Source organism: Oncorhynchus kisutch, unplaced genomic scaffold (assembly GCF_002021735.2).
Source record: "Oncorhynchus kisutch isolate 150728-3 unplaced genomic scaffold, Okis_V2 Okis03b-Okis08b_hom, whole genome shotgun sequence".
Taxonomy (NCBI): domain Eukaryota; kingdom Metazoa; phylum Chordata; class Actinopteri; order Salmoniformes; family Salmonidae; genus Oncorhynchus; species Oncorhynchus kisutch.
The window spans coordinates 17,446,004-17,467,780 of record NW_022261980.1 but is presented as its reverse complement, the minus strand read 5'-3'; the positions used below and the strand labels follow the sequence as shown (position 1 = coordinate 17,467,780).

Sequence of the window (21,777 nt, the reverse complement as noted above, 5' to 3'; positions counted from 1 at the left end):
TACGTCTCTCTGTATCTCTCTGTGTAAACCTGGCCCCTATGTCTCTCTGTGTAAACCTGGCCCCTATGTCTCTCTGTGTAAACCTGGCCCCTACGTCTCTCTGTGTAAACCTGGCCCCTACGTCTCTCTCTCTCTGTGTAAACCTGGCCCCTACGTCTCTCTGTGTAAACCTGGCCCCTACATCTCTCTCTCTCTGTGTAGGTGTGAAGCCCTCTGAGCCAGGGAAGAGGTCCAGGTGGGATGTGTCTGGCCAGGCTGGGGACAAGGAGAGGAAGGAGAAGGATCCGGTCAGTGAGTTCCTCAGTGTGGCTCGTATTGAAGCCTCTGGGTCAGGACCAGAAGCCTCTACTACTGATGGCCCTACAACGGATCCTACTGTAGAGGTACTGGTACCATCCTACTACATACACCACTGATCCTACTGTAGAGGTTCTGGTACCATCCTACTACATACACCACTGATCCTACTGTAGAGGTTCTGGTACCATCCTGCTACATACACCACTGATCCTACTGTAGAGGTTCTGGTACCATCCTACTACACTACATACACCACTGATCCTACTGTAGAGGTTCTGGTACCATCCTACTACATACACCACTGATCCTACTGTAGAGGTTCTGGTACCATCCTGCTACATATACCACCGATCCTACTGTAGAGGTTCTGGTACCATCCTGCTACATATACCACTGATCCTACTGTAGAGGTTCTGGTACCATCCTACTACATACACCACTGATCCTACTGTAGAGGTTCTGGTACCATCCTACTACACTACATGTATCACTGATCCTACTGTAGAGGTTCTGGTACCATCCTGCTACATATACCACTGATCCTACTGTAGAGGTTCTGGTACCATCCTACTACACTACATACACCACTGATCCTACTGTAGAGGTTCTGGTACCATCCTGCTACATATACCACTGATCCTACTGTAGAGGTTCTGGTACCATCCTGCTACATACACCACTGATCCTACTGTAGAGGTTCTGGTACCATCCTACTACACTACATACACCACTGATCTTACTGTAGAGGTTCTGGTACCATCCTACTACATACACCACTGATCCTACTGTAGAGGTTCTGGTACCATCCTGCTACATACATCACTGATCCTACTGTAGAGGTTCTGGTACCATCCTACTACATGACATACACCACTGATTCTACTGTAGAGGTTCTGGTACCATCCTACTACATACACCACTGATCCTACTGTAGAGGTTCTGGTACCATCCTACTACACTACATACACCACTGATCCTACTGTAGAGGTTCTGGTACCATCCTGCTACATATACCACCGATCCTACTGTAGAGGTTCTGGTACCATCCTACTACACTACATACACCACTGATCCTACTGTAGAGGTTCTGGTACCATCCTGCTACATATACCACCGATCCTACTGTAGAGGTTCTGGTACCATCCTACTACATACACCACTGATCCTACTGTAGAGGTTCTGGTACCATCCTGCTACATATACCACTGATCCTACTGTAGAGGTTCTGGTACCATCCTACTACACTACATGTATCACTGATCCTACTGTAGAGGTTCTGGTACCATCCTGCTACATATACCACTGATCCTACTGTAGAGGTTCTGGTACCATCCTACTACACTACATACACCACTGATCCTACTGTAGAGGTTCTGGTACCATCCTGCTACATATACCACTGATCCTACTGTAGAGGTTCTGGTACCATCCTGCTACATACACCACTGATCCTACTGTAGAGGTTCTGGTACCATCCTACTACACTACATACACCACTGATCTTACTGTAGAGGTTCTGGTACCATCCTGCTACATACATCACTGATCCTACTGTAGAGGTTCTGGTACCATCCTACTACATGACATACACCACTGATTCTACTGTAGAGGTTCTGGTACCATCCTGCTACATACATCACTGATCCTACTGTAGAGGTTCTGGTACCATCCTACTACATGACATACACCACTGATTCTACTGTAGAGGTTCTGGTACCATCCTACTACATACACCACTGATCTTACTGTAGAGGTTCTGGTACCATCCTACTACACTACATACACCACTGATCCTACTGTAGAGGTTCTGGTACCATCCTGCTACATATACCACCGATCCTACTGTAGAGGTTCTGGTACCATCCTACTACATACACCACTGATCCTACTGTAGGAGGTGCTGGTACCATCCTACTACACTACATACACCACTGATCCTACTGTAGGAGGTTCTGGTACCATCCTACTATACTACATACACCATTGATCCTACTGTAGAGGTTCTGGTACCATCCTACTATACTACATACACCACTGATCCTACTGTAGGAGGTTCTGGTACCATCCTACTACACTACATACACCACTGATGTAATAGTCTACTGTAATCCGTAGAGGTTTGACAGTCTACTGTAATCCGTAGAGGGTTGACAGTCTACTGTAATCCTGAGAGGTTTGACAGTCTACTGTAATCCTGAGAGGTTTGACAGTCTACTGTAATCCTAAGAGGTTTGACAGTCTACTGTAATCCTAAGAGGGTTGACAGTCTACTGTAATCCGTAGAGGGTTGACGGTCTACTGTAATCCGTAGAGGGTTGATGTTCTACTGTAATCCGTAGAGGGTCGACGGTCTACTGTAATCCGTAGAGGGTCGACGGTCTACTGTAATCCGTAGAGGGTCGACGGTCTACTGTAATCCGTAGAGGGTCGACGGTCTACTGTAATCCGTAGAGGGTCGACGGTCTACTGTAATCCGTAGAGGGTCGACGGTCTACTGTAATCCGTAGAGGGTCGACGGTCTACTGTAATCCGTAGAGGGTCGACGGTCTACTGTAATCCGTAGAGGGTCGACGGTCTACTGTAATCCGTAGAGGGTCGACGGTCTACTGTAATCCGTAGAGGGTCGACGCTCTACTGTAATCCGTAGAGGGTCGACCGACGTAAGAGATACAGATGTTTTGTAAGTCACATGTTAATCGATGATGTTTCTGACTAACTGAGCAGCCAGACACGGAGCAGAAAGAGGAGGAGGAGGAGGAGGAGAGCAGGCCGTCTATGGATCTGTTCAAGGCCATCTTCGCCAGTTCATCAGACGAGAAGTCTTCCTCTTCTTCTGAAGGAGAGAGTGAGGAGGAGGAGGAGAAGGAGGAAGGGGTTCGGAGCAAGGCTGGGACTGGGCCTCAGATATCTAACCAGTTGAATGTCAACACAACCCAGCCTGCTCCTCCTGTGTCAACGACACCCAGCCAGCACCCAGGTATGAACACTGGTCCTCCTGTGTCGACTACACCCAGCCAGCACCCAGGTATGAACACTGGTCCTCCTGTGTCAGGTACACCCAGGTATGAACACTGGTCCTCCTGTGTCGACTACACCCAGGTATGAACACTGGTCCTCCTGTGTCAGCTACACCCAGCCAGCACCCAGGTATGAACACTGGTCCTCCTGTGTCAGGTACACCCAGGTATGAACACTGGTCCTCCTGTGTCGACTACACCCAGGTATGAACACTGGTCCTCCTGTGTCAGCTACACCCAGCCAGCACCCAGGTATGAACACTGGTCCTCCTGTGTCAGCTACACCCAGCCAGCACCCAGGTATGAACACTGGTCCTCCTGTGTCAGCTACACCCAGGTATGAACACTGGTCCTCCTGTGTCGACTACACCCAGGTATGAACACTGGTCCTCCTGTGTCAGCTACACCCAGCCAGCACCCAGGTATGAACACTGGTCCTCCTGTGTCAGCTACACCCAGCCAGCACCCAGGTATGAACACTGGTCCTTCGGTTCCTATAGCCAATATATATATGGTGGTTTAACAACGGCTGTTTGGGTTGTTAGGAGAATGATGAGATATTTGTATTTGTTATGGATCCCCATTAGTTCCTGTTGCCAAGGCAGCAGCTACTCTTCCTGGGGTTTATTATGGATCCCCATTAGTTCCTGCCAAGGCAGCAGCTACTCTTCCTGGGGTTTATTATGGATCCACATTAGTTCCTGCCAAGGCAGCAGCTACTCTTCCTGGGGTTTATTATGGATCCCCATTAGTTCCTGTCTAGGCAGCAGCTACTCTTCCTGGGGTTTGTTATGGTTCCCCATTAGTTCCTGCCAAGGCAACAGCTACTCTTCCTGGGGTTTATTATGGATCCCCATTAGTTCCTGCCAAGGCAGCAGCTACTCTTCCTGGGGTTTATTATGGATCCCCATTAGTTCCTGCCAAGGCAGCAGCTACTCTTCCTGGGGTTTATTATGGATCCACATTAGTTCCTGCCAAGGCAGCAGCTACTCTTCCTGGGGTTTATTATGGATCCCCATTAGTTCCTGTCTAGGCAGCAGCTACTCTTCCTGGGGTTTGTTATGGTTCCCCATTAGTTCCTGCCAAGGCAACAGCTACTCTTCCTGGGGTTTATTATGGATCCCCATTAGTTCCTGTTGCCAAGGCAGCAGCTACTCTTCCTGGGGTTTATTATGGATCCCCATTAGTTCCTGCCAAGGCAGCAGCTACTCTTCCTGGGGTTTATTATGGATCCCCATTAGTTCCTGCCAAGGCAGCAGCTACTCTTCCTGGGGTTTATTATGGATCCCCATTAGTTCCTGTTGCCAAGGCAGCAGCTACTCTTCCTGGGGTTTGTTATGGTTCCCCATTAGTTCCTGCCAAGGCAACAGCTACTCTTCCTGGGGTTTATTATGGATCCCCATTAGTTCCTGCCAAGGCAGCAGCTACTCTTCCTGGGGTTTATTATGGATCCACATTAGTTCCTGCCAAGGCAGCAGCTACTCTTCCTGGGGTTTATTATGGATCCCCATTAGTTCCTGTCTAGGCAGCAGCTACTCTTCCTGGGGTTTATTATGGTTCCCTATTAGTTCCTGTTAAGGCAGCAGCTACTCTTCCTGGGGTTTATTATGGATCCCCATTAGTTCCTGTCTAGGCAGCAGCTACTCTTCCTGGGGTTTATTATGGATCCCCATTAGTTCCTGCCAAGGCAGCAGCTACTCTTCCTGGGGTTTATTATGGATCCCCATTAGTTCCTGTCAAGGCAGCAGCTACTCTTCCTGGGGTTTATTATGGATCCCCATTAGTTCCTGTTGCCAAGGCAGCAGCTACTCTTCCTGGGGTTTATTATGGATCCCCATTAGTTCATGTCAAGGCAGCAGCTACTCTTCCTGGGGTTTATTATGGATCCCCATTAGTTCATGTCAAGGCAGCAGCTACTCTTCCTGGGGTTTATTATGGATCCCCATTAGTTCATGTCAAGGCAGCAGCTACTCTTCCTGGGGTTTATTATGGTTCCCTATTAGTTCCTGTTAAGGCAGCAGCTACTCTTCCTGGGGTTTATTATGGATCCCCATTAGTTCCTGTCTAGGCAGCAGCTACTCTTCCTGGGGTTTATTATGGATCCCCATTAGTTCCTGTCTAGGCAGCAGCTACTCTTCCTGGGGTTTATTATGGATCCCCATTAGTTCCTGTCAAGGCAGCAGCTACTCTTCCTGGGGTTTATTATGGATCCCCATTAGTTCCTGTCAAGGCAGCAGCTACTCTTCCTGGGGTTTATTATGGAACCCCATTAGTTCCTGTCAAGGCAGCAGCTACTCTTCCTGGGGTTTATTATGGATCCCCATTAGTTCATGTCAAGGCAGCAGCTACTTTTCCTGGGGTTTATTATGGATCCCCATTAGTTCATCTCAAGGCAGCAGCTACTTTTCCTGGGGTTTATTATGGATCCCCATTAGTTAATGTCAAGGCAGCAGCTACTCTTCCCAGGGTTTATTATGGATCCCCATTAGTTCCTGCCAAGGCAGCAGCTACTCTTCCTGGGGTTTATTATGGATCCCCATTAGTTCCTGTTGCCAAGGCAGCAGCTACTCTTCCTGGGGTTTATTATGGATCCCCATTAGTTCCTGTTGCCAAGGCAGCAGCTACTCTTCCTGGGGTTTATTATGGATCCCCATTAGTTCCTGTTGCCAAGGCAGCAGCTACTCTTCCTGGGGTTTATTATGGATCCCCATTAGTTCCTGTTGCCAAGGCAGCAGCTACTCTTCCTGGGGTTTATTATGGATCCCCATTAGTTCCTGCCAAGGCAGCAGCTACTCTTCCTGGGGTTTATTATGGATCCCCATTAGTTCCTGTTGCCAAGGCAGCAGCTACTCTTCCTGGGGTTTATTATGGATCCCCATTAGTTCCTGTTGCCAAGGCAGCAGCTACTCTTCCTGGGGTTTATTATGGATCCCCATTAGTTCATGCCAAGGCAGCAGCTACTCTTCCTGGGGTTTATTATGGATCCACATTAGTTCCTGCCAAGGCAGCAGCTACTCTTCCTGGGGTTTATTATGGATCCCCATTAGTTAATGTCAAGGCAGCAGCTACTCTTCCTGGGGTTTATTATGGATCCCCATTAGTTCCTGTTGCCAAGGCAGCAGCTACTCTTCCTGGGGTTTATTATGGATCCCCATTAGTTCCTGTTGCCAAGGCAGCAGCTACTCTTCCTGGGGTTTATTATGGATCCCCATTAGTTCCTGTTGCCAAGGCAGCAGCTACTCTTCCTGGGGTTTATTATGGATCCCCATTAGTTCATGCCAAGGCAGCAGCTACTCTTCCTGGGGTTTATTATGGATCCACATTAGTTCCTGCCAAGGCAGCAGCTACTCTTCCTGGGGTTTATTATGGATCCCCATTAGTTCCTGTTGCCAAGACAGCAGCTACTCTTCCTGGGGTTTATTATGGATCCCCATTAGTTCCTGTCAAGGCAGCAGCTACTCTTCCTGAGGTTTATTATGGATCCCCATTAGTTCCTGTTGCCAAGGCAGCAGCTACTCTTCCTGGGGTTTATTATGGATCCCCATTAGTTCCAGTCAAGACAGCAGAGAGACATCTCTGATGGTTTTAACTCTCTGGGTAGTGGAGAATGATGGGACATCTCTGACATCTCTGATGGTTTTAACTCTCTGAGTAGTGGAGAATGATGGGACATCTCTGACATCTCTGATGGTTTTAACTCTCTGGCTAGTGGAGAATGATGGGAGATGTCTGACATCTCTGATGGTTTTAACTCTCTGGGTAGTGGAGAATGATGGGAGATCTCTGACATCTCTGATGGTTTCAACTCTCTGGGTAGTGGAGAATGATGGGAGATCTCTGACATCTCTGATGGTTTTAACTCTCTGGGTAGTGGAGAATGATGGGAGATCTCTGACATCTCTGATGGTTTTAACTCTCTGGGTAGTGGAGAATGATGGGAGACCTCTAACATCTCTGATGGTTTTAACTCTCTGGGTAGTGGAGAATGATGGGAGTCCTCTGATGGTTTTAGCTCTCTGGGTAGTGGAGAATGATGGGAGACCTCTGACATCTCTGATGGTTTTAACTCAGTTTTTTATTTTTTAGACATTCTGTTCAAAACGCCCAGTGGTCCTGCTGCTGCCCCTCCCCCTCGGGACCAGGAAATGGAAGAGGAGGAGTTTGGACCTCGGCTGCCTCCTCCTTCCTCTACATTGAGTGAGTCCCTTACCAATAACGTGATCCAATCAAATCCCGGTTATAACGGACGTTGTGATTCCTTAACATCTTGTTGTTCACAAAAAGCTGTTCGAACCAGTCTGTTGCAGCTCATCTTGAGACGTTGATATAGATGATTTGGAGTCTCACCATCTCTGCTTGTCTTTTCAGCAGCGGAGCGCCGTCCGTCCCCGACTCCCTCTGCTAAGGACGACAAACACAAGAAGAAGTGTAAGGAGAAGCACAAAGCCAAGAAACACGGCAAGCACAAGAAGGACAAGAAGGTACGGCCGGGGAAAACAACTTAACCCAGGAGAATAGACTACGGTGTCTGTTCAAGAGTCCTCTCTCTGTTTCTCTGTTTCTCTGTCTGTCTGTTTCTCTGTCTGTCTGTTTCTCTGTCTGTCTGTCTGTCTGTCTGTCTGTCTGTCTGTCTGTCTGTCTGTCTGTCTGTCTGGCCGGCTGGCCGGCTGGCTGGCTGGCTGGCTGGCTGGCTGGCTGGCAGGCTGGCAGGCAGGCAGGCAGGCAAAGTGAGTTATTCAAGAGGACCATTGTACCAAATATGTTTGGTCTTTTTGTTTTTGGTGGAAGTGCCAGGAACGCCGTTCACCGTCTGTCAGTATGTCCTCTTGACTCTCCCTCTCTGCCGCTGTTGTTGTTAACAGCAGAAGAAGAAGCACAAGAGACACAAGCACAAAGGCAAGCAGAAGAAGACCAAGAAGGAGGAGTCATCAGACAGCAGCTCAGAGGGGAGTGACGGGAACGGCCAGGAGGACGGAGAGGAGGGGGGAGGGGTATCAACAGAAGAGCTGCTCAGAAGGTCAGAGGGCATTAATTGTAGTACAAAACAGTTAGAACCAGCCCAGAAATGGTTTGGACCTGGCCAAAAAGGGCAACAATGGTTAGAACCAGGCCAAAACCAATTGACCCATGTCATTTAAACATGCTACAGTATTATGACAGGGTTATTACATACATGATATTGATCCTTCCTCTCCCATCTGACCAGGTTGAAGAGCATCCGTGTTACAGTATTATGACAGGGTTATTACATACATGATATTGATCCTTCCTCTCCCATCTGACCAGGTTGAAGAGCATCCGTGTTACAGTATTATGACAGGGTTATTACATACATGATATTGATCCTTCCTCTCCCATCTGACCAGGTTGAAGAGCATCCGTGTTACAGTATTATGACAGGGTTATTACATACATGATATTGATCCTTCCTCTCCCATCTGACCAGGTTGAAGAGCATCCGTGTTACAGTATTATGACAGGGTTATTACATACATGATATTGATCCTTCCTCTCCCATCTGACCAGGTTGAAGAGCATCCGTGTTACAGTATTATGACAGGGTTATTACATACATGATATTGATCCTTCCTCTCCCATCTGACCAGGTTGAAGAGCATCCGTGTTACAGTATTATGACAGGGTTATTACATACATGATATTGATCCTTCCTCTCCCATCTGACCAGGTTGAAGAGCATCCGTGTTACAGTATTATGACAGGGTTATTACATACATGATATTGATCCTTCCTCTCCCATCTGACCAGGTTGAAGAGCATCCGTGTTACAGTATTATGACAGGGTTATTACATACATGATATTGATCCTTCCTCTCCCATCTGACCAGGTTGAAGAGCATCCGTGTTACAGTATTATGACAGGGTTATTACATACATGATATTGATCCTTCCTCTCCCATCTGACCAGGTTGAAGAGCATCCGTGTTACAGTATTATGACAGGGTTATTACATACATGATATTGATCCTTCCTCTCCCATCTGACCAGGTTGAAGAGCATCCGTGTTACAGTATTATGACAGGGTTATTACATACATGATATTGATCCTTCCTCTCCCATCTGACCAGGTTGAAGAGCATCCGTGGGAAGAATCTGCAGTGAATCTGTGATCCGACAGACAACAGGATGTCCTCTATGAGGACAGATATCTGGAGACGGGAGTCGGGAACCATTCTGTATGAATTCCAATAGCCCTGTAGTTATGATGCTGATGAAAGAGGGTCTTACTTTACATTTGAAATTGTAATTCTCATGAGATGTGAGTTTTTTTTTTTGCTGATCGATGTCTCGGGCTGATATGTTGAGAGGTCTTGCTATCGTCTGTTAATCAATAAACATTGGAGATTTTGTTGTTGTTGTAATCTGTCTCTGTTATTATCGTGTCTTTCCAGATTGTCTGTGATGTGAGTTGTTACCATCATGTATCTTTAAATGGATAAAAAGTTGTATACATTTGGAAAGTATTCAGACCCCTGGACTTTTTCCACATTTTGTTACATTATTCTATAATTCCCCCCCCCCCTCAATCTACATACAATACCCCATAATAACAAAGTGAAAACAGGTTTTTAGACATTTCTGCAAATGTATTAAACATAAAACAGAAATACCTTATTTACATCAGTATTCAGACCCTTTGTTATGAGACTTGAAATTGATCTCAGGTGCTTCCTGTTTCTATTGATCATCCTTGAGATGTTTCTACAACTTGATTGGAGTCCACCTGTAGTAAATTCAATTGATTGGACATGATTTGGAAAGGCACTCACCTGTCTATATAAGGTCCCACAGTTGACAATGCATGTCAGACCAAAAACCAAGCCATGAGGTCGAAGGAATTGTCCGTAGAGCTACGAGACAGGATTGTGTCAAGGCACAGATCTGGGGAAGGGTACCAAAACATTTCTGCAGCATTGAAGGTCCCCAAGAACACAGTGGTCTCCATCATTCTTAAATGAAAGAAGTTTGGAACCACCAAGACTCTTTCTAAACTGAGCAAATGATGGTCATTCTGTCAGAGTGCCAGAGGTCCTTTTTGAAGATGGGAGAACCTTCCAGAAAGACAACCATCTCTACAGCATTCTACCATAAAGTCCTGTTTTGACTACACCAATCAGGCCTTTATGGTAGAGTTGCCAGATGGAAGCCACTCCTCAGTAAAAGGCACATGACAGCCCGCTTGGAGTTTTGCCAAAAGGCACCTGAAGACTCAGACCATAAGAAACAAGATTCTCTGGTCTGATGAAACCAAGATTGAACTCTTTGGCCTGAATGCCAAGCGTCACATCTGGAGGAAACCTGGCACCATCCCTACGGTGAAGCATGGTGGTGGCAGCATCATGCTGTGGGGATGTTTTTCAGCTGCAGGAACTGGGAGACTAGTCAGGATCAAGGGAAAGATGAACGGAGCAAAGCACAGAGAGAAACTGCTCCAGAGCGCTCAGGACCTCAGACTGGGGCGTAGGTTCACCTTCCGACAGGACAACGACCCTAAGCACTCAGGACCTCAGACTGGGGCGAAGGTTCACTTTCCAACAGAACGACTCTAAGCACACAGCCAAGACAACGCAGGAGTGGTTTTGGGACAAGTCTCAATGTCCTTGAGTAGCCCGGACTTGAACACAATCAAACATCTCTGGAGAAACCTGAAAATAGCTTTGCTGCGATGCTCCCCATCCAACCTGACAGAGCTTGAGAGGATCTTCAAGGAAGAATGGGAGAAACTCCCCAAATACAGGTGTACCAAGCTTGTAGCGTCATACCCAAGAAGACTCAAGGCTGTAATCGCTGCCTAAGGTGCTTCAACAAAGTACTGAGTAAAGGGTCTGAATACTTATGGAAATGTGATATTTCAGTAAAAAAAAAAAGTTATACATTTGCAAAAATTCCTAAAAACATTTGTGAAAATGTGGTATTGGGATATGCAATAAACACGTGTATAATACACATTTGAAGTCGTAAGTTGACATACACCTGTAGATTGATTACACACACACACAGTTGAAGTTTACATACACCTGTAGATTGATTACACACACATACAGTTGAAGTTTACACACACCTTAGCCAAATACATTTAAACTCAGTTTATCAGAATTCCTGACATTTAATCCTTGTAAAAATTTGCTATTTAGGTCAGTTAGGATCACCACTTTATTTTAAGAATGTGAAATGTCAGAATAATAGTAGAGAGAATTATTTATTTCAAATTTAATTATTTCATCACATTCCCAGTGGGTCGGAAGTTTACATACACTCAATTAGTATTTGGTAGCATTGCCTTTAAATTGTTTCACTTAGGTCAAACCTTCCACAAGCTTCCCACAATAAGTTGGGTGAATTTTGGCCTATTTCCTCCTGACAGAGCTGGTGTAACTGAGTCCGATTTGTAGGCCTCCTTGCTCGCACACGCTTTTTCAGTTCTGCCCACAAATGTTCTATAGGATTGAGGTCAGGGCTTTGTGATGGCCACTCCAATACCTTGACTTTGTTGTCCCATTTTGCCACAACTTTTGGAAGTATGCTTGGGGTCATTGTCCATTTGGAAGACCCATTTGCAACCAAGCTTTAACTTTCTGACTGATGTCTTGAGATGTTGCTTCAATATATCCACATAATTTTCCCACCTGCAGCAAAGCACCGCCACAACATGATGCTGCCACCCCGTGCTTCACGGTTGGGATGGTGTTCTTCGGCTCGCAAGCCTCCCCCTTTTTCCTCCAAACATAACGATGGTCATTATGGCCAAACAGTTCTATTTCTGTTTCATCAGACCAGAGGACATTTCTCCAAAAAGTACGATCTTTGTCCCCATGTGCAGTTGCAAACCGTAGTCTGGCTTTTTTATGGCATTTTTGGAGCAGTGGCTACTTCCTTGCTGAGCGGCCTTTCAGGTTATGTTGATATAGGACTTGTTTTACTGTGGATATAGAAACTTTTGTACCTGTTTCCTTCAGCATCTTCACAAGGTCCTTTGCTGTTGTTCTGGGAGTGATCTGCACTTTTAGCACCAAAGTAGGTTCATCTCTAGGAGACAGAACGCGTCTCCTTCCTGAGCGGTATGACGGCTGCGTGGTCCCATGGTGTTTATACTTGTGTACTATTGTTCGTACAGATGAAGGTGGTACATTCAGGCGTTATTTTTCTGAGATCTTGGCTGATTACTTTTGATTTTCCCCTGATGTCGACAAAGAGGCACTGAGTTTGAAGGTAGGCCTTGAAATACATCCATAGGTACACCTCGAATTGACTCAAATGATGTCAATTAGCCTATCAGAAGCTTCTAAAGCCATGACATCATTTTCTGGAATTTTCCAAGGTGTGTAAAGACAGTCAACTTAGTGTATGTAAACTTCTGACCCACTGGAATTGTGATACAGTGAATTATAAGTGAAATAATCTGTGTGTATCCAATTGTTGGAAAAGTTACTTGTGTCATGCACAAAGTAGATGTCCCAAACGACTTGCCAAAACTATAGTTGGTTAACAAGAAATGTGTGGAGTGGTTGAAAAACGAGTTTTAATGAGTCCAACCTAAGAGTATGTAAACTTCCGACTTTCAACTGTATGTATGTGTAACCGATGTGAAATGGTTAGCCAGTTAGCGGTGGTGCGCGCTAATAGCGTTTCAATTGGTTATGTCACTCGCTCTGAGACCTGAAGTGGTTGTGATGGGTAACGATGCTTCGTGGGTTTCAGTTGCTGATGTGTGCAGAGGGTCCCTGGTTCGAGCCCGGGTAGTGGCGAGGGTGACGGATATATGTATATTATGTATATTATATATTAATATGTATATTATATATTAATATGTATATTATATATTAATAATGTATATTATATGTATATTATATGTATATTATATGTATATTATATGTATATTATATATGTATATCAAAAAAATGTCCTTACATTAAAAAAAATCTCTGTCCGTGTGTGTAGTCTGCACATTTCAGATTGTTATCCATCTCAGTCACACCAAACTCAGTGCTCCTGATGCCTGGCCGTCGCTATGGGAACGCAAACTTTGGACAACATTGGCTACTCTGACTGACCTGTTAGCTACAGTAGCTAGATACTTTTACCCCAAAACAATGAAATACCTAACGTAGAGAAATACATTTCGTTTCCTGGACAAAATGACTTGGAGAAATATCGACCCTTTGTCACTTGATGAGACCATTGATGAAGGGAAAGAGGAGAAGGATGTGGAGAAGAGAAGAGCCTCGGTGTGGGAACATCAGGAGCTAGCCCAGGTATCAGTTAGCTAGCTGCCCAGGTATCAGTTAGCTAGCTGCCCGGGTCTCAGTTAGCTAGCTGCCCAGGTATCAGTTAGCTAGCTGCCCAGGTCTCAGTTAGCTAGCTGCCCAGGTATCAGGTAGCTAGCTGCCCAGGTCTCAGTTAGCTAGCTGCCCAGGTCTCAGTTAGCTAGCTGCCCAGGTCTCAGTTAGCTAGCTGCCCAGGTCTCAGGTAGCTAGCTGCCCAGGTATCAGTTAGCTAGCTGCCCAGGTATCAGTTAGCTAGCTGCCCAGGTATCAGTTAGCTAGCTGCCCAGGTCTCAGCTAGCTAGCTGCCCAGGTCTCAGTTAGCTAGCTCCCCAGGTAGCAGGTAGCTAGCTGCCCAGGTAGCAGGTAGCTAGCTGCCCAGGTCTCAGCTAGCTAGCTGCCCAGGTCTCAGTTAGCTAGCTCCCCAGGTAGCAGGTAGCTAGCTGCCCAGGTAGCAGGTAGCTAGCTGGGTAGAGAGGGGATGAGTTGAATAGCCTTCATGTTCATAGCTCATCCTAGAGCAGCTAGCTAGCTGGGTAGAGAGGGGATGAGTTGAATAGCCTTCATGTTCATAGCTCATCCTAGAGCAGCTAGCTAGCTGGGTAGAGAGGGGATGAGTTGAATAGCCTTCATGTTCATAGCTCATCCTAGAGCAGCTAGCTAGCTGGGTAGAGAGGGGATGAGTTGAATAGCCTTCATGTTCATAGCTCATCCTAGAGCAGGTAGCAGGTAGCTAGCTGGGTAGAGAGGGGATGAGTTGAATAGCCTTCATGTTCATAGCTCATCCTAGAGCAGCTAGCTAGCTGGGTAGAGAGGGGATGAGTTGAATAGCCTTCATGTTCATAGCTCATCCTAGAGCAGCTAGCTAGCTGGGTAGAGAGGGGATGAGTTGAATAGCCTTCATGTTCATAGCTCATCCTAGAGCAGCTAGCTAGCTGGGTAGAGAGGGGATGAGTTGAATAGCCTTCATGTTCATAGCTCATCCTAGAGCAGCTAGCTAGCTGGGTAGAGAGGGGATGAGTTGAATAGCCTTCATGTTCATAGCTCATCCTAGAGCAGCTAGCTAGCTGGGTAGAGAGGGGATGAGTTGAATAGCCTTCATGTTCATAGCTCATCCTAGAGCAGCTAGCTAGCTGGGTAGAGAGGGGATGAGTTGAATAGCCTTCATGTTCATAGCTCATCCTAGAGCAGCTAGCTAGCTGGGTAGAGAGGGGATGAGTTGAATAGCCTTCATGTTCATAGCTCATCCTAGAGCAGCTAGCTAGCTGGGTAGAGAGGGGATGAGTTGAATAGCCTTCATGTTCATAGCTCATCCTAGAGCAGCTAGCTAGCTGGGTAGAGAGGGGATGAGTTGAATAGCCTTCATGTTCATAGCTCATCCTAGAGCAGCTAGCTAGCTGGGTAGAGAGGGGATGAGTTGAATAGCCTTCATGTTCATAGCTCATCCTAGAGCAGCTAGCTAGCTGGGTAGAGAGGAGATGAGTTGAATAGCCTTCATGTTCATAGCTCATCCTAGAGCAGCTAGCTAGCTGGGTAGAGAGGGGATGAGTTGAATAGCCTTCATGTTCATAGCTCATCCTAGAGCAGCTAGCTAGCTGGGTAGAGAGGGGATGAGTTGAATAGCCTTCATGTTCATAGCTCATCCTAGAGCAGCTAGCTAGCTGGGTAGAGAGGGGATGAGTTGAATAGCCTTCATGTTCATAGCTCATCCTAGAGCAGCTAGCTAGCTGGGTAGAGAGGGGATGAGTTGAATAGCCTTCATGTCCATAGCTCATCCTAGAGCAGCTAGCTAGCTGGGTAGAGAGGGGATGAGTTGAATAGCCTTCAAGTTCATAGCTCATCCTAGAGCAGCTAGCTAGCTGGGTAGAGAGGGGATGAGTTGAATAGCCTTCATGTTCATAGCTCATCCTAGAGCAGCTAGCTAGCTGGGTAGAGAGGGGATGAGTTGAATAGCCTTCATGTTCATAGCTCATCCTAGAGCAGCTAGCTAGCTGGGTAGAGAGGGGATGAGTTGAATAGCCTTCATGTTCATAGCTCATCCTAGAGCAGCTAGCTAGCTGGGTAGAGAGGGGATGAGTTGAATAGCCTTCATGTTCATAGCTCATCCTAGAGCAGCTAGCTAGCTGGGTAGAGAGGGGATGAGTTGAATAGCCTTCATGTTCATAGCTCATCCTAGAGCAGCTAGCTAGCTGGGTAGAGAGGGGATGAGTTGAATAGCCTTCATGTTCATAGCTCATCCTAGAGCAGCTAGCTAGCTGGGTAGAGAGGGGATGAGTTGAATAGCCTTCATGTTCATAGCTCATCCTAGAGCAGCTAGCTAGCTGGGTAGAGAGGGGATGAGTTGAATAGCCTTCATGTTCATAGCTCATCCTAGAGCAGCTAGCTAGCTGGGTAGAGAGGGGATGAGTTGAATAGCCTTCATGTTCATAGCTCATCCTAGAGCAGCTAGCTAGCTGGGTAGAGAGGGGATGAGTTGAATAGCCTTCATGTCCATAGCTCATCCTAGAGCAGCTAGCTAGCTGGGTAGAGAGGGGATGAGTTGAATAGCCTTCATGTTCATAGCTCATCCTAGAGCAGCTAGCTAGCTGGGTAGAGAGGGGATGAGTTGAATAGCCTTCATGTTCATAGCTCATCCTAGAGCAGCTAGCTAGCTGGGTAGAGAGGGGATGAGTTGAATAGCCTTCATGTTCATAGCTCATCCTAGAGCAGCTAGCTAGCTGGGTAGAGAGGGGATGAGTTGAATAGCCTTCATGTTCATAGCTCATCCTAGAGCAGCTAGCTAGCTGGGTAGAGAGGGGATGAGTTGAATAGCCTTCATGTTCATAGCTCATCCTAGAGCAGCTAGCTAGCTGGGTAGAGAGGGGATGAGTTGAATAGCCTTCATGTTCATAGCTCATCCTAGAGCAGCTAGCTAGCTGGGTAGAGAGGGGATGAGTTGAATAGCCTTCATGTTCATAGCTCATCCTAGAGCAGCTAGCTAGCTGGGTAGAGAGGGGATGAGTTGAATAGCCTTCATGTTCATAGCTCATCCTAGAGCAGCTAGCTAGCTGGGTAGAGAGGGGATGAGTTGAATAGCCTTCATGTTCATAGCTCATCCTAGAGCAGCTAGCTAGCTGGGTTATGTGCTGTAATAGTGTGCAGCTACTTCCCTGTGAACTGTTTTTAAAACTACAAACGTCAATGAGTGATTGGTCAGCTAATAGTTAACGTTAGCAAGTCAAGCTAACAGCCATCCACATAGCTATACATAATTAATTGTGTTGCACCTGTGTCATAACACTGACAATAACAGGGATGAATGATGGCACCTTAGCCTACTAGACAGCAAGCTTTTAACTGAAAACACTTGAGTGCCAGTCTGTTTGTGGTATCATGCCCAACTCCTTACCACTCATGACAAACATGCTTGTCTTGACAATGAGTTGGCAAGAGCACAAACAGATCTGGGACCAGGCTAGGAAACACTGCGTGAAAAGCCCTCCTGCTATACATCTGGCTGGTGGCCAAGCATAGCAATTATGACAAAGACATCTCAACAGATGGGTCATTAATTAAGGTGTCGTTTTAGAACAGAAAGAACAGACCTCGGCTATTGTCTTAAATTATGATTATTAACATTATCATTACTGCAATGCTTTAGTCGTGTTCAAAACATATATAAGTGATTTTGTTGTGCTTTCACAATACAATTTTAGATAGTTTCAGATGATTTGGACATGATGCGTGAAAAATGCTAATATCAGTCCCATGGCTTGAATGGGATTTCTGCCAAAAATGCTAAAACATTAGCATGTTGAAACAGTGCTAGGGAAACAACTGGGCCCAAATACTATTACTATGTGGAATGGAGATGTGAGACGGGGCTTGATTCAAATACTATTACTATGTGGAATGGAGATGTGAAATGGGGCTTGATTCAAATACTATTACTATGTGGAATGGAGATGTGAGACGGGGCTTGATTCAAATACTATTACTATGTGGAATGGAGATGTGAGACGGGGCTTGATTCAAATACTATTACTATGTGGAATGGAGATGTGACACGGGGCTTGATTCAAATACTATTACTATGTGGAATGGAGATGTGACACGGGGCTTGATTCAAATACTATTACTATGTGTAATGGAGATGTGACACGGGGCTTGATTCAAATACTATTACTATGTGGAATGGAGATGTGAGACGGGGCTTGATTCAAATACTATTACTATGTGGAATGGAGATGTGAGACGGGGCTTGATTCAAATACTATTACTATGTGGAATGGAGATGTGAGACGGGGCTTGATTCAAATACTATTACTATGTGGAATGGAGATGTGAGACGGGGCTTGATTCAAATACTATTACTATGTGGAATGGAGATGTGAGACGGGGCTTGATTCAAATACTATTACTATGTGGAATGGAGATGTGAAATGGGGCTTGATTCAAATACTATTACTATGTGGAATGGAGATGTGAGATGGGGCTTGATTCAAATACTATTACTATGTGTAATGGAGATGTGACACGGGGCTTGATTCAAATACTATTACTATGTGTAATGGAGATGTGACACGGGGCTTGATTCAAATACTATTACTATGTGGAATGGAGATGTGAGACGGGGCTTGATTCAAATACTATTACTATGTGGAATGGAGATGTGAGACGGGGCTTGATTCAAATACTATTACTATGTGGAATGGAGATGTGAGACGGGGCTTGATTCAAATACTATTACTATGTGGAATGGAGATGTGAGACGGGGCTTGATTCAAATACTATTACTATGTGGAATGGAGATGTGAAATGGGGCTTGATTCAAATACTATTACTATGTGGAATGGAGATGTGAGACGGGGCTTGATTCAAATATTATTACTATGTGGAATGGAGATGTGACACGGGGCTTGATTCAAATACTATTACTATGTGGAATGGAGATGTGAGACGGGGCTTGATTCAAATACTATTACTATGTGGAATGGAGATGTGAGACGGGGCTTGATTCAAATACTATTACTATGTGGAATGGAGATGTGACACGGGGCTTGATTCAAATACTATTACTATGTGGAATGGAGATGTGAGACGGGGCTTGATTCAAATACTATTACTATGTGGAATGGAGATGTGAAATGGGGCTTGATTCTCCGTGCCTCTTCAGATTCCCATCATGGTGTAATGGAGATGTTAGACAGGGCTTGATTCAAATACTATTACTATGTGGAATGGAGACATGAAATGGGGCTTGATTCTCCGTGCCTCTTCAGATCCCCATCATGGTGTAATGGAGATATGAAATGGGGCTTGATTCTCCGTGCCTCTTCAGACCCCCATCATGATGTAATGGAGATATGAAATGGGACTTGATTCTCCGTGCCTCTTCAGACCCCCATCATGATGTAATGGAGATGTGAAATGGGGCTTGATTCCCATCATGATGTAATGGAGATGTGAAATGGGGCTTGATTCCCATCATGGTGTAATGGAGATATGAAATGGGGCTTGATTCTCCGTGCCTCTTCAGATTCCTATCAAGGTGCTGAGGGGTCACACAGATGCTGTCACCGGCTGCCACTTCTGCTTTGATGACACCAAAGTCCTGACCAGTTCCCAGGACAAGACGGCCGCTCTGTGGGTAGGTCCATCAAACACAAGTCCACCAAACACTAGGACTGCTTCCCAAATGAAACACTACTTATAACCACTATTCCCTATATAGTGCACTACTTATGACAACTATTCCCTATATAGTGCACTACTTATGACCACTATTCCCTATATAGTGCACTACTTATGACCACTATTCCCTATATAGTGCACTACTTATAACCACTATTCCCTATATAGTGCACTACTTTTGGTGTGCAGGGAATGTGTATCCATTTGGGAGTCGGTGTGTGTTAATTAATACAGACGTAAACATCTCAAGGCAGTTACAAGGTCTGTTATTTCCTGTCTGTGTGTCTGTCTATTTCCTGTCTGTGTGTCTGTCTATTTCCTGTCTGTGTGTCTGTCTATTTCCTGTCTGTTTGTCTGTTATTTCCTGTCTGTGTGTCTGTCTATTTCCTGTCTGTGTGTCTGTCTATTTCCTGTCTGTGTGTCTGTCTATTTCCTGTCTGTTTGTCTGTTATTTCCTGTCTGTGTGTCTGTCTATTTCCTGCCTTTGTGTCTGTCTATTTCCTGTCTGTGTGTCTATTTCCTGTTTGTATGATTTCACACACCTAATCCATCTCAGTGTTTATGTGGATCGTGGTCCACTCCTGGCTGTAGATGTCGGTCTTATTTTTTAATAATATATTCATGTTGAAAGATTATTGTCTGGCCCATAGATATGAAACTGAACTATATGATATGGCCGTGGCCTAAATAGCACTCGTATTCCCTATATAGTGCACTACTTATAACCACTATTCCCTATATAGTGCACTACTTCTGACCAAGGCCTATAGGTATGAACCTGAACTATATGATATGGCCATGGCCTAAATAGCACCCGTATTCCCTATATAGTGCACTACTTCTGACCAAGGCCTATAGGGCTCTGGTCAAGAGTAGTGCACTCTGTAGGGAATAGGGTGCCATTAGGGCCACACATTGTATGTCTGCTTCTGAAGGACACGGAGAGTGGCGCCGCGCTGTTGGTGTTTGAGAGAGGACATCTGTCCAACATCTCTGAGTGTGCCTTGATCCCTGACAAGAAAAGGTGAGTTGTCAGTGTGTTCCCATCGCCTACCCTTCTCCAGGAGTGTGCACTCGTACACTCCAAACATATTCCTAACACCAGAGGGGGAGTGTACACTTTGCACACTTTGGGAGAAGGGTAGATCATCATAATGGAGCCTTGCTGTTATCAGAATGGACCACAGAAGCCCTTGTCTGTTTGTTGTGACTAGTGATTTATACATGAGTTATAACTTCATTTAGTTGTTTTGTTTCCTCAAATATCACATCCCACATATCTGGTTATAGGGCTGGGGATAGGGATGGTTATAGGGCTGGGGATAGGGCTGGTTATAGGGCTGGGGATAGGGATGGTTATAGGGCTGGGGATAGGGCTGGTTATAGGGCTGGGGATAGGGATGGTTATAGGGCTGGGGATAGGGATGGTTATAGGGCTGGTTATAGGGCTGGGTATAGGGCTGGGTATAGGGCTGGGTATAGGGCTGGGTATATGGCTGGGTATAGGGCTGGGTATAGGGCTGGGGATAGGGATGGTTATAGGGCTGGGTATAGGGCTGGGGATAGGGCTGGGAATAGGGATGGTTATAGGGCTGGGAATAGGGCAGGGTATAGGGCTGGGGATAGGGAGGGTTATAGGGCTGGGAATAGGGATAGGGATAGGGATGGTTATAGGGCTGGGGATAGGGCTGGGTATAGGGCTGGGTATAGGGCTGGTTATAGGGCTGGGTATAGGGCTGGTTATAGGGCTGGGAATAGGGCTGGTTATAGGGCTGGTTATAGGGCTGGGGATAGGGATGGTTATAGGGCTGGTTATAGGGCTGGGTATAGGGCTGGGTATAGGGCTGGGTATAGGGCTGGGTATAGGGCTGGGTATATGGCTGGGTATAGGGCTGGGGATAGGGATGGTTATAGGGCTGGGTATAGGGCTGGGGATAGGGCTGGGAATAGGGATGGTTATAGGGCTGGGAATAGGGCAGGGTATAGGGCTGGGGATAGGGAGGGTTATAGGGCTGGGGATAGGGATGGTTATAGGGCTGGTTATAGGGCTGGGTATAGGGCTGGGTATAGGGCTGGGTATAGGGCTGGGTATAGGGCTGGGTATATGGCTGGGTATAGGGCTGGGTATAGGGCTGGGGATAGGGATGGTTATAGGGCTGGGTATAGGGCTGGGGATAGGGCTGGGAATAGGGATGGTTATAGGGCTGGGAATAGGGCAGGGTATAGGGCTGGGGATAGGGAGGGTTATAGGGCTGGGAATAGGGATAGGGATAGGGATGGTTATAGGGCTGGGGATAGGGCTGGGTATAGGGCTGGGTATAGGGCTGGTTATAGGGCTGGGTATAGGGCTGGTTATAGGGCTGGGAATAGGGCTGGTTATAGGGCTGGTTATAGGGCTGGTTATAGGGCTGGGTATAGGGCTGGGAATAGGGCTGGTTATAGGGCTGGTTATAGGGCTGGTTATAGGGCTGGGTATAGGGCTGGTTATAGGGCTGGGGATAGGGCTG

General features: G+C 46.1%; 2 protein-coding genes across 7 annotated transcripts in view; both read left to right on the top strand.

Annotated features, from left to right (window-relative positions):
* LOC109877923 (G patch domain-containing protein 1) overlaps window positions 1-9,697 on the top strand; it is a 33,731-nt gene extending 24,034 nt beyond the window's left edge. Inside the window, exons 16-21 of one of the 4 annotated variants that reach the window (XM_031812641.1) lie at window positions 202-383; window positions 3,025-3,277; window positions 7,404-7,514; window positions 7,689-7,798; window positions 8,180-8,334; window positions 9,404-9,697. In XM_031812641.1, coding sequence (XP_031668501.1) covers window positions 202-383; window positions 3,025-3,277; window positions 7,404-7,514; window positions 7,689-7,798; window positions 8,180-8,334; window positions 9,404-9,437 — 845 coding nt within the window. In that variant the 3' untranslated portion in view covers window positions 9,438-9,697. Of the gene's footprint in view, window positions 1-201; window positions 384-3,024; window positions 3,278-7,403; window positions 7,515-7,685; window positions 7,799-8,179; window positions 8,335-8,523 lie in introns of all 4 variants that reach the window. The other 3 variants (XM_031812640.1, XM_031812638.1, XM_031812639.1) reach the window with 3 other exon arrangements.
* A 3,606-nt stretch (window positions 9,698-13,303) lies between these two features.
* Window positions 13,304-21,777, top strand: part of LOC109877419 (WD repeat-containing protein 88) — a 29,410-nt gene continuing 20,936 nt past the window's right edge. For 2 of the 3 annotated variants that reach the window (XM_031812956.1, XM_031812957.1), the window contains exons 1-3: window positions 13,317-13,588; window positions 19,116-19,226; window positions 20,206-20,294. The gene's annotated coding sequence lies outside the window, so the exon portion shown is untranslated. Of the gene's footprint in view, window positions 13,589-19,115; window positions 19,227-20,205; window positions 20,295-21,777 lie in introns of all 3 variants that reach the window. The other variant, XM_031812955.1, reaches the window with a different exon arrangement.